This window comes from Crassostrea angulata, chromosome 1 (assembly GCF_025612915.1).
Source record: "Crassostrea angulata isolate pt1a10 chromosome 1, ASM2561291v2, whole genome shotgun sequence".
Classification (NCBI taxonomy): domain Eukaryota; kingdom Metazoa; phylum Mollusca; class Bivalvia; order Ostreida; family Ostreidae; genus Magallana; species Magallana angulata.
This window is the reverse complement of record NC_069111.1, coordinates 46,954,699-46,975,276: the sequence shown is the minus strand read 5'-3', so window position 1 is coordinate 46,975,276 and position 20,578 is coordinate 46,954,699. Positions and strand designations below refer to the sequence as shown.

At 33.1% G+C, this 20,578-nt stretch overlaps 2 protein-coding genes and 1 non-coding gene across 3 annotated transcripts; 2 read left to right on the top strand and 1 right to left on the bottom strand.

Annotated features, from left to right (window-relative positions):
• The first annotated feature begins 7,868 nt into the window (after positions 1-7,868).
• On the top strand, positions 7,869-13,098 carry LOC128157388 (uncharacterized). Its single transcript, XM_052819909.1, has 4 exons — positions 7,869-7,950; positions 10,831-10,997; positions 11,118-11,514; positions 11,634-13,098. The coding sequence occupies exons 1-4, from the start codon at positions 7,905-7,907 to the stop codon at positions 12,695-12,697; spliced, it is 1,674 nt and encodes a 557-aa protein (XP_052675869.1). The 5' UTR covers positions 7,869-7,904; the 3' UTR covers positions 12,698-13,098.
• An 89-nt stretch (positions 13,099-13,187) lies between these two features.
• On the bottom strand, positions 13,188-20,106 carry LOC128157398 (uncharacterized). The gene is made up of 8 exons (XM_052819920.1): positions 20,003-20,106; positions 17,985-18,254; positions 17,557-17,696; positions 17,269-17,373; positions 15,578-15,685; positions 15,062-15,194; positions 14,701-14,776; positions 13,188-14,294 (listed from the first exon to the last, which is right to left on the bottom strand). The coding sequence occupies exons 2-8, from the start codon at positions 18,245-18,247 to the stop codon at positions 13,470-13,472; spliced, it is 1,650 nt and encodes a 549-aa protein (XP_052675880.1). The 5' UTR covers positions 18,248-18,254; positions 20,003-20,106; the 3' UTR covers positions 13,188-13,469.
• On the top strand, positions 16,672-16,744 carry Trnat-ggu (transfer RNA threonine (anticodon GGU)). Its single transcript has one exon. It is a non-coding gene; the product is annotated as a tRNA-Thr (tRNA).
• Positions 20,107-20,578: the final 472 nt, after the last annotated feature.

Genomic DNA, 20,578 nt, shown 5'->3' with positions numbered 1-20,578 from the left:
ATTTCATATTTAATTGGACAGGTATCATTAACGGTGTGGATTTACAATATGAGTATTTACATATTAAAAAAACGTGAATTATGAATAAGCTGCCCACCGACTGGATTTCTAACATGGTTGAAAAGATGTCTTTGTAAGAAGTATAGAAGGGAAAGGCAAAATCTGGATTACATTGATTTATGATTTGTGTTTTAACTCGATGTACTTCATAAATGACTTCAGAGAAATTTATGAGAGAAATGCATGAGGTTTTGCGATTAATAATGATACAACTTATGAAGACTGGTAACAATGTCAAAATGTCCAAATATTTCAAAAAAATGTTTAATATTACATAAATTCTATTTATACTTTTTTTTCAAACAAAAATAATACATGAGAGGCGAAATACAATCGGCGTTAGATTCAGTTCCATCAGTTAATTCAATCATAACGACCGATAATGGGAAACGTATTGATTTTTATTTTATCTTTTAGAGAACCAATTTATTATTTTAGACAGGATTATAATTCTGCAAGAAATTAAGAAATATTTAGATGTTTGTACTTCCAGAAGAATTTTCTAAAAATGCAAGAGGAATCAGATCTTATTGGCATAACTAATTTTTGAACGAACTTTTTTTTTCTGCAGGTGCTCGAAAATTCCCCTAAGAGTTGAAGCATTGGATAATTTTTCGCCCAACGGCGAAAATATTTCCGCAGAAAAGCGATTAAATTTGGCCAGTTTTTAACATGTAATTATCATACGCAATTTTGAGCGTTAAGTGTACTATATAGGTAATTTTTAAATTATTATATATTTTGTATCAGGAAGAAAGTAAAACCCTTGTGACTTTAAATTCTTCTAAGAAAAATTAATTTGTTGAACTGATTTTTTTAATGTTCTTCTTTAGTTGCTTGCCGATGCATTTATAACAATTGTATTATCATTTAATATGCCGTAGGCTTAAAGTAGTCATTTGTGAAATTTCATTATTTATGCCTGTCTGTCCAAGTTCTTACAATCGGAAGAGAATTCAACCCCTTTATTAAGAATAAAACTGGCCATTTATGAAAGAGTACAAAGCGTAAGAGTTGCACAAAACATAATGTTTAATATTATTTAATGAATACAAGTATTCTCGTTCTACTGGCAATGTTATATTGCCAGAATTGTATACGTTTAAACAATAAAAATGCTTTCTTTGATGATTCTTGTGGGATATGAAGGCACATGTAGCGACATTGCAGGAAAAGATACATATTCCGCGTTTTAGAATCAAAATCTGTGCATTATGTACTAGATTTTGATTTTAAAGAATCTAAATCTTTGTAAATGTTATCGTGTAAAAGATTTTATATATACTTATTCTATTTATTTTCTACATTTAAGCGTTATGTTTATTTAGACAATTTGTACGTGATCGTACTATAAATGCATGCTCTCATTATATTCGTTCTGTGACATGTACACTTGCAGTATTACAGATTAATCGATATTTTCTCATTTTAAAGTTTCTCTGTGTGTGTCTTATTTCTTATTTTTACATACATTGTACAATTTATGCAATAACATAAAAACTACAGCCTCATGCTCATGCATTTTGTTAAGTTACAAATATAACATCATTCAACATGCTCATTAAAATGGATGTATATGTTAAATACGAACGATATGTATGTTATATAAGCTGACACATAATTTATTCATTAATCCAATTAAATTTAAATCCAATGCGTGAAGGATCTAGAGCAAATGTAGTAAAATTTACAAAATAGTATGTCTCTTGCTCAGAACAAAGATTTGACAGACGATTTACCTGTACATAAATTGCGTAATAATTCTCATGTCGAATTGGTGGTAAAAACATGTAGGCTTCAAGGGTTCTTTAAGTTTAATGTAAGTATTTCTATCCATGGTAGAAACAAATTACGTTCTCACATAGTTCTCTATAAAAAAAAAATTCACAAATAAAAACTGGCATTTTTATGTGTATCACATTGACCGTTGCAGACATCCGATCCTCGGCGGTGTTCGATTGCTGTCCAATATCTGGGCTCATTTGTTCACAGAATAATTTAAACCTTTATGATAGGAAATGTGAAATTATATATCTAAAATGCACAGGCACCTGATGTTATAAAATTTGTCACATGATACAAATAAATGGGATATTTAGTTTTTTTATAAGAAAAATTTATAGCGCTAGGTGCCTGTGCTGTAATATTACACATCGTTAATAGTCATTGTATTTGTTTTAGTGGTACGAGAAGGACAATCCTTGAAAAATTGACTCTAGAAAGTTTTGCAAATATCTACAAATCTCAAACATTTTCCGTCACAATCCGCTAACTAGATGTGTAACACCTAGATTTTACACAGCTAGATATAACCCAATTGTTAAACTTAATATCATATGCTTATTTTTTATTTCAATTTATTTGTTTCATTTGAAAATCATGTTCATACTTTGAGCTGAATATTAAAGAACCACAAGAAATATACAGGATCGGAAAGAAGTGTCATGGTTAAAATAATCGAAATCTTATTGATACTAGAGACTTGTGAATGTTATGATACAACAAGGTATTAGAAGTAGAGACGACGAGTTCTCGAAAGGTTTTTTGGCCTATAGCATCCTGTTCATGTGATTTATACTTTTTAATAACCCTTCTTCGTGATTCAAATAATGATTTAAAGTTACTTTAATAAATTTGTCTGTTGTTTACGCTCTCTTGTCACTCTAAAGTCACATGGTCCATTCATTTTCCTTAAATTGCAAATATAGATGATTTTTTAATTTTCATTGTTAAGATACATATTAAAGTGTTAAAAAAAAACCTTTGACTTACATCTACAATATCAAGCAATTAATTGCACACAAAATGCAGAATTTTTAACTATGAAACTGCAGACAAATCTTTTTCCATTTGGAAACCTCATTAAATTATCTAAATGTCCATTTCTTGTCTGCCTTTTAAAAATTTTCTGTCTCTTTTGTTATAAATATTGTAATATATTCAGGTTTTTAAAATAAATAAACATAATTCTGTCTTACCACGGAATGTGAATTAAGGGATGAAGCTTATTTTTGTAATTATGTAAATCCGTTTTCTATTTTTATCAGCAAATGGTATGTATGTTTTCCGACAGCATGAATAATTTTTAGGGACGTGATGACAACTAAAAAAGAATAAAAAATGATATGTACATATCTTTACATTATTGGCACCAATTGTTGTTGAAACTGACTTAAAATTGATCACAAAAAAAACAAATAAAAAACAAGCATGTGTTAAGAATTACCTTTAAAAAACCATTATACAAAAAAGCCACTGGTTCTATTAGTTGTATTTTTTCGATAACAGCTTATTATACTAAGTAGACAATCAACACTGATCAATCAGTATCTTCTTGTAAATAAGGTAAATGTAGACAACATCTCAGAGAGAGAGAGAGAGAGAGAGAGAGAGAGAGAGAGAGAGAGAGAGAGAGAGAGAGAGAGAGGTGGTTTTTGCAATTTTTTTCGTTGTCCGTTCAGGGAGTTATAATCTATTCCGTTGAAAATTTTTAAATGTTGGAATTGACATGTATTTGACTTTACCGAGTGCATGTACACTTTGTATATTTTACATAAAACACTTCTCTACATTCTCTTTCTGCTGACTTATACAATCAGCCAATAAAATATAACCTATCCAGTTTGACCCGAGTTACCAACTGTTTGTTCGAAACATTTCTAGCATTGAATACATGGTCAAACAATTATAGCGTATAATTCAGCAGCAGGGCGATTGTCATTGACGATCAAACAACATGTTGCGTTTTGTCGCCGTCAAAATAGTTATAGAAACCTTCCATATAAAAATGAAATGTTCTTCTTTGCAAGGTACATATAATAGACTTTACAGATGATTTTCTTACATGTACATTGTACTTTAACCCACTTTATATTGACCAATCAAGATCCAATGGGAAAGAAACAGAACTATGTAAATGATTTCTCTGATGGTCCGTACGGATGATAGAGGTACGTGAATTTTGCTGACGCACTCACGCAGCATCAGGTTACATGTATGTATTTTTTTTCTTCTGCAGATCACGTTCCCTTCATGTACATGCCCGCATGTCCTTAATATCTAAACATTTGCTCCTCAAGCAATGAAATTCGGTAAGTGACCGCTGCCTTTAAGTACAAAACGCACGGTAATCCTTCTTAAATGACCAGAAAGACCTCTAGGATTGAAGAGACGACGTTTGTGAGAATCAAAAAAGCTTTTTCATACATAATGAGGTACATTATTATTTATTATTTGTACTTCCGTTAGTGTTATGCGGTGATATGACACTAGGGTATTTACGTTGCCTTTTTCTTACTGGACCGGACTAAATGCAATATACTAAACTTAAGGGTGTTGTTTACTCAGGGTTTGAGTTCTCGAATTCGGATTGTTATAAAGTTCAATGTCATGAGTAAAATTTGTTTTAAACACAAAAAGTATCTGTGAAATGAATTATTATTGACATAACATTCGATAATTCTACTATATTATGGAATTATGCCAAAACAAAAATAGACTTTTAGCCAAACAGAGGAAATTCGGACTAAATTTTGCAGATTTTGTTTTCTGCTAAAACATTTTTGGAAGTACTCTAATATTAAAAGTTAAGATTTTATATTTTAGTCTATATAATTTTGCATATTTTCTGGTAGTTTTACCTCATTTATTCATTATGATAACCGTATGGCATGGATTTAAAAAAATATTGAAATATGCTTAAAAACGAGAAAAGACACCATATCTCAAAATTTTGATCATTGACCTCATATAAACTATATGCCAACAGAATAAGACCAATAAAAGTAGTTTAATACTATAAATGTTTTTATATTATCATCATTCAATTTTTTGTAAAATTGGATCAAAAATGGGTAGGAATTTGAAAAGTGATAGAGGAAATTCGGACTGGAATATTTATAAAAATTGTGAAGGAAAACTTAATGCTTTGTATGTATTTAGTGTCACTGCCATTCATAAATTGTATTTCATTTTCAAAAGTGTTGAGCAATTTGTATTATTTTCACAATTAAGAAAATCTCAATCATAGTGTAAAATTTTAAGTGATTTTCCTTTAATTTTCCAAAAATATACAATGGCCATTAACTCAAAAAGTAGGTCATTGACCTACTTTTTGAAAATGAAAAATAACACTACAATAAAAGGTCTATAACACACAATAGTTGGTTTTTCATTATCATCAGTGGAATTTTTTTTCATTCTGAGTAAACGTCATCCTTAAGTTGTTGGATTTTTATTTTCTTTTTGGATTATTTGATGACTTAGATAATATCTTGTACAAAAAAACTTAAAACGACACTGCAACCATCTGTAGATACTGAAAGATTAAGGGTCAAATAAATACCCATGCAAATAATGCACCTGAAAAAATTGTCGAGAAAAATATCCTGATATTCATTCCTGTGTTATTCTTATTATTAAGTTATATCACGGCAGATTATCTTTATGTCTTTTAAAGGTTTACTAAACTTTCCTGTGTAGAAATGAAAAGAAAAGGGGAGGCGGCAGCGTGATGATACTGATATATAAGCTTGCATCACCCTAATCATCCCCAATTTACATTTCAGAGCTTTGACATGAATTACGTTACCCATTTTCATCAAATATTATTATCATCTGACAGCTAGCCATCGTGCAGTAAAGAAATAAAAGAGCGTAGCAATAATTATCAAAATAGCTTTTATATTGGTCTATGTATCGACATAAAATCTTTTTTTAAAAATACCAGACGGCACTTTATTTTAGGATTTAGTTTTTTAACTGCATGCAGAATTTGTGCCAAATGGTGCATGTTCGCGTGCACGAATCATCGCGTGCAGTGTATGACTCACGGCTTAGTGTTTGACCATTGTAACTAGATCTGAGGAAGATTCCAGTTTCCCATATATATGTACCTAAATCAAGATTTATGTCCCCATGACAGGTGCAAGGGCATTTATGACAGTTCTTCCCTTGTGTCACCCTCTAGAGACGCTCATCATCTCAGTGGTCATGTCAATTCCTTCAAAACTCGCCTTGGAAGTTGACCCCATTATCCGAGTGTGAAAGACATTCAAATATATGGGCCCGACACACTGTCCTATATTCTACTTCTGCGCACAGGTGTGAATGATGATTAGGTCAAGGAAGAAGCAATGACCCACTATCCCTTCCACCTACACCTACCTTTATACTATATTTCACGTGAGTACGGGCTGTGTACATATAACTATGTGACCCTCTTTACACCACAGTTATTCAAGTACAGCAACTTTAACCCCTCCCCCTCCCTGCATAACTAGGTGATTTTGACCAATTTTTCATTGCCTTTTTCATGGATTACCCTTTTAAGACATATTTTTAATACATTCACTCTTCTGTGTATTATAATTACAAAGAAAGGTTAAAAATCTAGAATTTTAACAAATTTTTGTCGTGCATATTAAAAGTTCTTACTGTAATTTATAGTTCGTCCGTTAGGCCAAAATAGTAAGGGTTGATAGAGTCTTAAACAGATCAACTTTACGTCATTCTTACATAGTTTAAATTATAGCAGATTTATTTGAAATTCCTTGAAGGTCTTTTTCAGATTGATTGCTTTTTTCCCTCAGACAAACATGACGTAGACATCAATGTTAATACCTGTATGCTCATGTCTCTTACTTGTAGTTTTCCCCACTAATCCTCTTTTCGAACAAACACGAAAACCAGACATAGCCTGGTGAAATTAGTAAAAACGAATGCAAAAACAAAAGATGCAAAAATAACAGGATACCACTTTATGTAATTTGCTTTTTATTCCTTTATTTTTTATTTAAAGAAATATCCTTTAAACAGTCATCTGAAATGGTTGAAGGAGAAAGAAAGTAAAACCTTATGGGTTTTTTTCAGAGAAAGTGAACTTCAAGTTTTATTTACAATGTACGTGTGTACATAAAGAAAATGTTAACGTATAATCAAAAAGAAAGAAAGTTTGCTCTAAAGGTTTAATATTTCTACAGTTTCGGCACAAAAGAAGCAATTTTGCAAAATGGTACCATATGAATGATTTAGATTGGCTGACTGTATTTGATGTTTGATTTGCATTGTACTGTATCTAGTATGCACGTGATCGATAGTTTATAGGCATTAAACGCCTATTTCTTTTGAAAGGGGGAAAGTACTTTATAATGGCCACTTTATCTTCAAATAAGGATAGAGACCGGCCACGTGCGTTTTAATGAATTGAGTCTGACGAACTATCGATCCTTTTATACATTTTCAAAAATTAAAGCGAGTTTTACGCTATACAAATCAAGTATGTTATAGACATGGTAAAATCAGTAAAATGGTTACACATGCCATCAATCAATGATAAATGAAGCTTACAGAAATATCTTCAAAGTTGCAACATTTACGTTCTCTGCATCAACAATGGGATCTGAATAATACACTTCAAAATCCGTCATGGTTTACATTTTTGGGGGTCTCTTAATTCATTCTATCGTAGTCTAATAATTAGAACAAATCAAGGCCATTGTAATCCATAGCAAGTACAAGGTAATAAAATACTTGAATTTCATTAACTGTCATAATCTAATAATTAGCAAACAGACGATTTATGACCTCGTGAACTTCACAAAACTTATGGAATTCCATGTCATTGTTATGTACGAAATTCATTAGGAGCAATTGGAGCAATCATTTTAAAACGTCAATGCCTAATGGACGGAATTCTAATGACCCCCGGAGACATTGCTCGGGAGCACGTAACGACAGTGGGTTATTCCCTCTCTGTACTTCTGTCTCCTGTGAAGTGAACCTTACCCCCGGGGCGGCCTGCGTATGAATACATTAACAATGGAAATGTAATGACTTGAAAAGTTATGTCCAACTTGACAGTGTTTGCATTTCGTATGACATTGCCGAGAGGTAAGCATCGTTTCTACATTTATAATATTTCAGTTGAATATATTTTTATTTTGAGTAAAATATTTTGGTTAATATAATAATGCACCATTTATTTATATATAACATTGAATGAAATTTTATTTAAAAATTAGCGAAACCAGCAAATGAGATTATTGGAAATTAAAAAATAATATATTTTATTTTAAAATCTTATTCATATAAAATGATATTGTAATATTATTACATAGCTTATTTCATATGTACTTAGACATATTATTCTAAAAAGAAGGCTAATATTTATCGAAGTAGATATAAAAACAGAAGGCAATGCACTTGTGTAGCTTGATTTATTTTTAAAGTTTTTCGTCCTTTTTTTCTTTTTTTTTAAATGAACATTGTCTTTTTTTTCAAAATATTATTTTTTAAAAATGACTCTTATGAAATCTTGGTATTGTAGTTATATAAATGACATGTATATACGTTTTGATCTTAAGCATTTAATAAGAAATTAAATAATGATAATTTAAAAAAGTAAACTTTGTTTTAAAAATTGACTTGCCATCTAATAAAGGTCTTTAATCTCGTTAATCTCGTTAAACTAAAACGTAATGTAAAGTACAGGCAGCAAATTGCTGTTTTTCAAGAATGACAAAATGAAAAAAATGAAAAATGAGATATTGAAATGAGGCTGGCCATTTGCACTTTAAGACAATTAATCAAAACATCAAACCGCGAATCTTGTTGTAGAGGAACCGTCGACATGACATTAACTTGCAAGGAAACCGACATTGGACGGCGAACTTCATAAATCTCTGGATAAAATCGTATAATATTCTACCTCACAAGCTCTTATCGCGACAATTAAAACAACACGCATATATATTTTCCTCGGCGCTTTGGTGCATTTCTTTTAATTTCATGTGTTTAAAACTCTATCTATTCATCTTTTCTTCAATATTATTTGGAATTTGATAAGTGAAAGGATTTCAATTACCTTGTCTGAGGTTTCCAATGTCAGTGATATATATGATAATACATTTCTTCAAATGTCAAAATAGAATATAATTTAATGCGTAATAAATGATATTGTTTCATTAAGCTAATCGCAATTACAATGTTGAGTGTAGGTCGTATATTTATTAAACCCGTTAAAGTTGACATGGTCTGTGGTTTTTCTGTGGGTCATTTACTCCATAAGATAAATTATGATGTCAAAAGGGCAACAATCTTATTAACGAACAATAAATAATGAACGCATCGATTCATAAGAAAACAAATGTTACAAACACCAACTAATGTCTTCATATATCACAGGACAAAGGGCATCTAACATTGCAAAAAAAATAAGCTCAATTTCTAGTGAAAGGTTAAAAGTTCACCGGTCATTCTATGGAACATTCGATAGAGGACCATTACATGTCAATCTTGATTAAATAGAATGAAGTCAGGAAAGAAATCCTTTATGTGATGTGCACCTGCAATTTGTAAATGTCCAAACCATAAACCCACAGACAAATTGAAAAGTAAGACCGCAGCGATTGCATATGAATAACAATGAATAAAAATTACAAATTAATTGGTTATTGGCACACGTCTCTGTTTCGGCAGCATTAAATCATAGAATGACCTTTTTGGTTTTTTAATCACAGATGAAACCGCCAAAAACTGTGCAGGCATTTCAAAAACTTTCAATTTTTGTCGTTAATTAAGTCAGTCAAATCCGAATCGTGTACAAACTGTCACGAATGCTTTCAGAAATTTACAGTCGTTAGAAATGAAATTCTGCTCGAAAAAGAATGTACGTTTTAATATAGCATTGAATCATGATTTTTTGAAGTATACACTCTCATAACTGCCGCGGTGTGTGCATACAAATTGAGTAACGCGCGTTAGCGCGTTATGAAAATTTGTATGCACACACCGCGGCAGTTATGAGAGTGTATACTTCAAAAAATCATGATTTAATGCTTATATTTACATTTTTTAACTTCTTGCCTTGTCTGCAAATGTGAATTATACCTTAAAATTCCGATCTTATCCTAAGGGTAAGTTAACATTAATGGAAGAGCCACAGTAACAGCCACAAGCGTGAACTTTGATTTTCGCTTGTGACGTTGCAGTTTACAGCGTTCAACGTTTGTGACGTCATAACAAAACTCGTCAATTTGACCTTTGACTACTTGTTGCATTTAGAGGCATTTAAACATCACGGAATTTAATGGAAAAACACAGTAGAATGTAAATATAATGTATTAAAACAAAAGTTATGTATTTGAGTTTCATCTTTCCTGCTTTTTAATGAAGAATTATGTAAAGATGGGAAAATTTGACATTTTGGTCGAAAAATTACGTGCTATAATAAATGTCTGATTTCTAAAAAAAAAAATGCAACTGTACCAAGTAATGATGGAGGTTAATAGGTTTAATAAAGAAAATGCAAATATTATTTACTAATACCGGTAATTAAAGATATTCAGCATTCAATAAAAGAGACAAAGAGGAAATGAAATAAATCAAAGGTGACGATATCATGCAAATTTGTTGAATAAGTAAACAACTCTGTGGTGACTGATTGACAGAAAACACAGGAAATCTTGTATATCATTACTTTATGGTAAAGGAAAGTGAAAAGTTGATTAACGGGTTTATGTTTGATTTCAATTAACAATGTATAGGAATCGTGCCGCTAGAGTTTCACCTTTGTCTTAGCGCATTTCTCCGAGGTCATTTAAGAGAAATCATGAAATCGTCACAATTTTTAAAATGCATCAATACATGTACACTGCAATTCATCGACCGCGTTCCGCCTACATGACAATATCCAGTATGTTCTCTTGCTTAACTTCAATGTGCAACATGCACTATCCTTTAAATCATCGAATAAAAACTTTTTTTTTACAGAAATGTATTCAGTCTTCGTGTTCGGATTAACGCTGACGTCACTTGTTGAATGGAGTAGCCAACATGGATTGCTCCTATCCCCTCCTCAGAGAGGCTCCCTTTGGCGGTACGGATACGACACACCCCCTAACTATGACGACAACGGACTATTCTGTGGTGGCTTAGAGGTACGCCAATCTGTTTCATCGAGACCAAAACTTAGTATCAAAATTAAACAAAACGGTTATCATTGTGCTCTCTAATTCATAAATCTAATTATCTAAATAATTATTGCTTCTTTATTGCAGGAATACATTAAAACTGGCGGGAAATGCGGAGTATGTGGAGATGCTTACAGTGGACCTCGCGAACACGAGGCTGGTGGAAAATACGCTAAAGGAATAATCGTGGAGCAGCTTCCCGCGGAATCCACAGAAATGAAAACTACCATCCAGATCACCAGCTACCACAAAGGGTTCTTCGAGTTCAGAATCTGTCCACACAATGACATCCGCAGACCCGTGGCCCAGGAATGCCTTGACGAACACCTTATGATCATCAAGGAGGGGTCCCCAGAAAGTTCCTACACCCGTTTCTACCCATCAAATCCAAAGGTGACGGGAAAAGACAAATACCACTTGACACTGCTTATCCCGAGAGGAATGCGTTGTGAGCAGTGTGTTCTGCAGTGGACGTACAACACAGGTAAATACATATGCCAGTGGCATGGCAATAGGTGTATACTACTGTTATATTTTTCCTTTTGCAATCATTCTGGCATGAGTACATTAATAAAATTACATTGATTTTCTGTTATTTTTTAGGAAACAGCTGGGGTACCGACAAGAATGGTACCAGTTGTTTAGGATGCGGATTACAGGAGGTATTCAAAAACTGCGCTGATATCAGCATTGGAGGGACGCCTTCAGTTGAAACTGCACAAGCCGCGCTTATCAAATCTGAAATCAAAGAAGACAAAACCAAACTGCAACATGAAATCAAATCAGGGTTATTTCACGAAGTTCGAAAAGCTATTGAAAATACCAAAGCAGCGAAGCACGTTCAGCACCCACAGCCACAGTCAATTCAGAAAATTTCTTCTCCCACTCCGGTATTTTCGACTAAAACTTACACGTCAGGTGTTCCACAGACGACATTTTCGGCTAAATCATTGGTGCAGAATAGGAATTTATTCATGCCTGTTGGGGGATTAACCTTCCTCTCTCAAATCAAGAACCGTTTGGCGAAACAGTTGAGTTGGTTGAAACAGGTTCCATTTCATCATGCTAGCCTCCTCTCAGATCAAACGCCAGATAACCGTTTTACATTGGCCAGCAAAATCAAGTTTATGCCAGACAACACTAAAAATCAAGAATATCGTACAACAGCTATGGCATCAAACCTTTCGCCTAAAATTAGATACCACATGGGCCCTCAGTCCTCCTTCAACTTGTACACAAATCCGTCCCTGTCCTTTTTTGAATCAGGAGGACACACTGCGAGAGTTTCTCGTCCTGATGTCAACCCTACCGTAGCTTACAAAATAATGTCTCCAGTAACGACGACCAAGGTAACTAAAGCACCCACCCAGAGACCCACAGAGGCCTCTCTCCCTACCACCACCGACCCCCTAGACGTGTCACAGTGGGGGGAGGAAACGGTAACCAAACTTCCCAAGAAATACCAGAGTTACTTCCGAAAGTACAGGGAGGCCAAATCGACGTTGGATGTCTTAGAAAGGAATCCCAAGAAGGTGTTGAGCATGTCTAAATACAGAAGATACCGAAAACGAAAGAACGGACAAAATAGATTAAAGAATAGTCTGGTGAGAGACGTAAAACGCTGGTCTTCTCGCCTGGAGAAAATAGCGAAAAAGTTACATCAGTGATTACGTTGTCATCTTTCCGTAACAAACTGTTACTTCACCGAAATCCGTTCATATTTATTGACTCTTTTATTTCTTGTGCGCGTTTTCAGTTGAGAAAACAAGAGACATCGTACAGCGGTCGTTTATTCATGATGCCGCTGGAGACTTCAACTTTTCGTTGCCAAGTCTATGTACATTATTATATACACTTGTAAGAGAATTCTTTGTGCCAAAGCAACAAGCCTTTGTTGTGCAAAAATTACCAATCAGTATTTATTAATGTGTGTCATTGTCTACTTTTCTTCCAGTATTATAAACTAACAGAGCTTCAACGAAATGGATGCAAGTTAACACATGTTGTACTTGCAGCTATTGGTGTTTTTGTATTGGATGTTTGGATATTATTAAAATTTGATAACTTAGTTATATGCAATGTGTATTTTCATTTTAAACCATGACAAATTTTGTCTGCAATATCATAACCAAATGTGTTTAATATTTGAACAGCCACTATGCAATGTGATACTGTTTATTTTGTAAAAATGATAATACAAATTATGGAAAAGAGTTCAAAATACAAAATACAACAATGTCAAAATGGTTTCCTCATTTATGATCCAGCAGAAACAAAACAGTACATATTAAAGAACACAGGGAATTCCAATTCCTTAATCCTATTTACACAGAGGGCACCTGCTAGGAGGTTCCTCATCCTTGTTGCCATTTAAGAATTACAGGTGGACTTGTTTCACATAAACATGAACCCAATGTTGTATTTAGCCATGTTAAAGTTTCACAGCTCCATCACATCCATGAGATCTACAAATATTGCGTACGATAACTTCACAATTTCGATGTGGATATCAGTTCTACCCAGGGCTGACAGTAAACCACAGATCCGTTGTTTGGCCTGCACTGCATTTTCATGTGCTTGATTAAGATGTCCCAAAGCTTCGTCTAAAAGATTGTTTGAACAAGTTAGCCGAAACCACTGAAAGGTTTTCACTTTGGCAAGAGCTTTGCATATTTGGAGTGTACTGTCTTCAGTGAGAACATTTCCAGCAATGTCTAAATACTGCAGTTTCTTCAAATTTTGAGGTAGCTTTTCACAGAAACTTGGAATCGAAGAATCCTGAAAGTGGTTTTGGGCTAGATTGAGCAGTTTAACATTCTTAAAACAGAACACAACCTTGAACAAGTTATTGGACGATATTCTGTCATTGTCATAAATGGAAAACTGACAAATTTTGCTCAAATTCAACTCCTGCAGGGAGAGAGCATGTTTTGAGTTGGCTAAACACTCCAAGTCATCTTCATTTAAATCACAGTTTCGTAGACTAAGAAATTCTAATGGAAGTTTTAATGCGTCTAAGATTTCTCCCAAGCAACCGAGGAGGTAATTGAAACTTAGATCTAGTCGGACTAAGTTCTCAAAACATGACAATGTCCTGACCATGATGGCACGGCCAATTGTTCTACTTCGCGTTTTGCCTTCTTGTAAGTAAATGTTACAGTCTTGCAAATCGAGCGAACGCAATCTGGAAAATTTCTTCAGGTTGGGTGACACCATGAAAAATATTCCCTCTTCTAATTGTCTTAGGGATAGACCTTCAAGAGTCTGAAGACAGGAAATAAAATAAAAATAAAAAATTGCTGACTAGATGTAAACAAATCATAATGCCACTCACTTATTAAATGTAAACAATAAAAAAAAAAATCATAAATACATGTACAGATGAATGACAAGGCATGATGTAGCTTAATCATATAGAACTATAGCAAATTCATAAACCTTTGTAAAAAAAAATTACCATCTAATTCTCCCCTCCTTTCTCTTTATATGAATTTTTTGTGTATGAATAATACATGTGTAAAAAATTTAAACGTTTTCAATTACGTACAACGTCAAAGAAATATGTATAAACCTACTTTGCATTTAAATGAACTGCTCAATTTGTCATATCATGATAATCAATGTTAAAAAGAGAGTGATCTAGTGTAGCAGTTTCCTCACAATGACTCACATTTATGTCTTGTCCTTTAAGTACAATAAATGGAGCCAAGGAATCCATCACTTCTTCTCCTATTGCAAGGTCTGACCTAAAATAAAAAAAAAGGACAGTGGTTAGTCCAAAAGAGCTACTTTTATACCAAAGAAAACCTGCTCTTTCCCATTATGGTGCATCTTCATGAAAAAATTACAGAGCGCATCATAATTCTTTTACTCAAAACACTGATCCTCTCAAATTTAATTTAAATTGCTGTAATATGACTAAAGTGTTGCCAACACAACATAAAACAAATTCTAAATTAATTAATCAATATTATTTTTCTATATGGAGACAATTTGAAGACAAATAAAGGAGAGATAACTCTGCTACTGACTTGATATGAATGTTGGAGACTGTGATGGCTACGGGAGTGACAGATCTTAGGCAGTTACAGATCAAGTAGTCCATAAAAAATGTGTTGCTGGCCGTGAAGTGAATGTTGTCTATCTTCACGATCATCTTTTCTCCTGCAAGAGAAAGTTGTGTTTTTTATATTTATTTTCTTCACAAAGTGTGGGAAAGTTACCTCATTGTTTAAGTGTAAAGATTTCAATAAAATACAACAATACAGTTTACTCTTTTCAACTAAATTCCAAGTATCAAAATGCAGTTTGTAATTTTTCAATTCTTTGGGACAAAATATCTGATGAAATGCTGATTTATACAAAACTGTATAATGCTTGAAAAAAAAAAGTCCTGATAAATATCACAGAACATATGCACATTTTCCAATGAAAAAATTTCTATGTACTTTACGAAAAATTGAAGAATGTGATAAAAATGAAACATGTTGGCACAATAAGTCTTTTGTGGAGCCCTAAAACACATTAGTGTAGGGTGTTTGACATACCGCGAGGAATACGGATCAGTATATGTGTGTCCTGAACCATTTCATGAGACAGAATATCATTTAACATCCTGGGAAGGAGTTCCTCCATGTACCGACTAAACTCCACATCTAGAATACAGAAAGGATAAGGTTACATGTATTACTATATACACAGAAAATGACCCATCATTGCTAAAATGCTATTCTATTACACAGAAAATGCCTTGCTCAATTGTGTTGAAACATTTCCTTATCTAAGTTCCTGTAAATGAAACAAAATATCTAAAAAAAAATTTAATATGGACAAATATTTAAACATAACAAGTTTTGTCAACTTGAAGCCTGTATTCACTGATATTTTGTAAGCAACCAGTTTGGTACATAGTGAAAGAGGTAACAAATGAATTATAAGATATTATAGGTTGTTTACATAATTAGATATGTCAATGTCTAGGTGCATCCCAACAAAACCTATATATCATGTTTCATCATCAGATGACAATACATGTACATAAATTTGAATCTAAATACATTTGATGGTTTTAGATCATTATTGCTTGGGCAATGCATGCTTGCATCTCTTGTAACATATATTCTGAGAGTCATTGTTGTAAATTCCAGCTGAATTAGTCTGATTAATACCAAAGACAATATGATATTACCAGTAATCTCCCTAAGGGGTCAACTGTAGTGAAATATCTACAATAAATTAAAGGACAGTCTATTTCAAACATACTGGTAATTCTCTTTTGATATGCCAGTACTTGTTACATAGAAAAGTACATACGTTTTCTAAAGGCTAACAAGATATATGTCACCGGGTCAACAGGTGTGTGAATGTCTGTCAATATATCGGGTCTCAATAGCTCAGAGGTTAGTACGCTGGCATGGTTAGCCAGAGGCCCTGGGTTCGAGTCCCGGTTGAAACTTGACTTTTCACCACCTGTGACATTTGGCCCCCAGCGTACAAATCCCACGGTCACTACCTAGGAACATGTTTCACAACATTTCCTTAACTCATAGAATTCTACTCGTAAATTCGAGGACGAATTTCTACCAAGAGGGGGAGTATGTCACCGGGTTAACAGGTGTGTGAATGTCAGTCAATATATCAGGTCTCAATAGCTCAGTGGTTAGAGCGCTGGCACGGTACGCCAGAGGCCCTGGGTTCGAGTCCTGGTTGAGACTTGACTATTCACCAACTGTGACATTATAATTATATATAATATAATATATAATATACAATTATAATTATGTGCTGCACATCAGATGGTTGACCTTTGACCCATAAAACATTGCAACTTAAAATTGATTCCTTTAAATGTCAATGGTGTTAAAAATTGATTTAATAAAACTCTGTCCCACCCCACAGACTTTTTATACACTTACAATTCAAAGTTTCCTGAATTGATCAACTGAGTGAAAGCCAAAACTAGTTTGCTCAGAGATACAGCTAAAGGTTAGCATTGATTAAATACATGTAATATGTGGCTAAACATGTTTTTGAACAACCCAATTACCCATGCCAAACTTCAACCTCCAGAAATATAAACACACATTTTGATCATAATTTGTCCCTATGATAATCCCCCTAAGGTATTTCAAAGAAAATTATTTTTGCAAAACAGGAGACTTTGCTTCAGTGTCTTTACATGAATATTGATTACACTTAAGATATCCCAGGTAATGGCAAATGTGATCTATAGGCCTACCTGCGGCTTTGGCAATTATCTTGGCCAGCTTTTTTGGTTTTAATTGATGTTTCTTCAGGGATAATATGGGCCACATCTGCACAATTAGCTTGCTAAAAGTTGCATCTGAAAACACAAAGCAAAGGTAATGTTGACTTCTTATACATTTTAAACCATCTATGGACAACCTAAGTACACTGTGTAAATGTATATTTATTTCATCTCTATGAAGCATTTTCAATGAACATGTTTTTTGAAAACTTAATATCTAATTTATACTATTCATAAGTTACAACCAGAACTTCTTACTCAGCTTGAATCCTCGAAGGTCTAAGACTTTGATTTTGCAGGATTTGGTTCTCTCAATGACTCCTTTGAATACCATTAAATCCAAGCCCATCTCTTCAGTAAATATATCTTTGTTTTCTGGATGCACAACATCACCAAAACTAAATTAAAGAAAGACAATAATTTAAATAAAAGTATGATACAGTGATATATTGAACTTTAAGATATGGGATCGGGTATAAATTTGCTTAAACATGTAATATTTTTCTAGGTCAATGGAAACGTTGATTAAATTAAATCATAAAACAAAAATGAGTTTGTGTCTTTGATAATTATCATTCATAGAATGTAATATCAATTAAATGTTTCAATTTTTTTTTATAACTTTTACAATGAGTTTACTGAAAACTAGTCTTGATATGAAATAAGACCTGGCAATAGGGGCTTACCATAAGACAGGCAAAGGCCAGTTGGAGATGAGTGTAATAATGGCTACTGGGGCCACTCTATCAATGGCGATCTCCAACAGCACTGGAGCTAAGTGGTTAGGGATACATGATAAGGCTTCCCTGATGAGATCTACATGACAACTGTTTATTTTCTGACAGCACAGTTTCAACAGAGATGGCACCCCTAGCTTCTTCTTGGGCTGTTGTAGATGACTACAAAGATCTAGTCTGGCATAGTTGACCTTATCTAAAGCTTTAAACATCTTCACTCTGCAAAAGATAGATAACTCAAATTCAGTTACAGAAGGTTAGCACTGTGCAACATTTCACACATACATGTATTAGTTTACGACTATACACAAGACTAAAATACTATCCAATGTACCAATCATTCTTATACCAGTAAACTTAGTTCCTTCAGTACATTTTCTTCAATATTTACATGTAACTGTTGAAAGTAATCATTTTTATATATTTATAGGCATATTGTATGCATATTTTAATGGAAGCATCCAATGTATGAATTATTTGATGTATTAAACATCAAAATATTTTGAGATTTTACAATTCATACAAAATATTATGTGCATACAAAATACTATGTGCATGTTTGAAAAATAAAATCTTAAAACAACAACTCTCTCAAACTTTTGCTAGTAATGTCCATATTTGATGTGAATACCTACACAGCAGCTAGATATATGCTTAATACATGTACATATAGGCTGTGCAAAGGAAATTATATATTTGATGGAAAATTCAAATTTCAGTTTGTGGAATATTATTTATCATAATTGAAATTAGTAAAGTCTTAAATGTAAAAACAAGCCAAGTAGGAAACTCAAATGTCAATGGCAATAAAATTTTGAGGTATGTATAAGTTTTAATATCTAAGTGTGAATGTTTCATTATTTATCTTCTGAATCTGTTTGGTCTGATGTAGAGATTTTCATTCAAAATCTGCAACATGCTGTATTCTGCAACCTAACTGTTTTCTCTCCCCATAAAAGTAAAACATTTACGAGGTATGTTATATAAATGCAGATAATAATAAACAAATTTATGCCAGTTTAACACTTCATGTTATTAGAATAAGGGAACTTAGTCGTCAAATTTGCTTAAATTGCTGTCAAAACAATTAAAAGGTACCATATATCAGATATTCTGCTATTTCCATGAGCTTATAAAACAATGCAAGATTTCTTCAAAGGGAGGACAGGCTGAGTCCTCATAACCGACCACATTTGACCTCTCTGTCCAAATATCACCCCCTTTCCAGTATCCCTGGCACAAAAAATATATCTCTTATACCACTTTTAATTCCCCCTCCTCCAAAAAATGGTTGCAAGTAAATTTAGGGGTGTAGCATTGTTAATCAAAGGATGACATTTTACATTTTGCAGTCGCACTTATACTAATTCTGTAATTCATGAATTACGCTTTGGTAGAGGAACCAGTTTATTGTTATCTTAATCTGCTCTCAGACAACAGTTCTCAGCAGGATCTCCTTTCCTGCTTAATGACCCTTTGTTTAAAAACATAACCAACCCCTTGCTGTGTGTTTACATTGAAAGGTTGAAGTCTCAAGTTTTAGAAAGAATAACTAAAATATGATTCGCAGTATAGCTAAAATACTTCTAATGAAGAAAATAACATCGCAGATTCATAAAAATTATTGAATTCTAATTTCTTACTGATATTGCATTCTATTTTCTGTATTAAAAACATGGTAGCATAAGCCAACATTCATTTGTCACATGGTAATATAGATCATTATAAGTCAATAATAATGTATTATATGACGAAATAAAAGTATACTTATTATGAATTCCGTCGACTTGACAGCAGTAATGTAGAGAGTGATTGTCGTAAGTAAAATGATGAATAGATAAAACCTCCATTACAAGACTGTCACGAGCAAACAATTGGTTCAACGCTGGGTAATTTTATAAATTCCTAATAAAAAACAACAACTAATAAATCTTTGGGTATAAGAATAACTTAAAATGTCCACTTACGCTTGAAATTATCCACCATTTCTGATAAAATGCTGAACCTATATATCCCCTGTTCGTCTTTCTCTTTCTGAAAACTCTTTAGTCTGTGGAGGGAGTTTTCGTCACTATCAGATATAATGAACAAAACCAAGAACGCAAATATGTCGTCCGGAAAGTAAACAGTGGGGCAACTTTTTATGAGGATTCAATAAATAAACAACGTGAAAGAAATTTAACATTTCAGAAATGTTTAATTGAATTAGAAACCTTAAACCACAGTTATAAGTTTTAATGATTTTCATCAAAATTAATAATTAAATTATGCACAATAAGCCAAAAGAAGGAGTACGTACAAGCAATGCCTATCACTGAAATCCCACGCAACTGGGAAGTTTAAACATTTAAACTTAAGTACATCTCTTATGACGATATGTTTCATTTAAAGGTATATGCATCACTACATGTATGATACAGAATTTCATTATCTGACTATTAACATTACAGGGTGATTTTTAAACAATCTTAAACAAAGTTAATTGTACTAGCGCTATTGTTGTGACATTATTTGTTCTGTGCAAGAATGTTACACATAGAAGG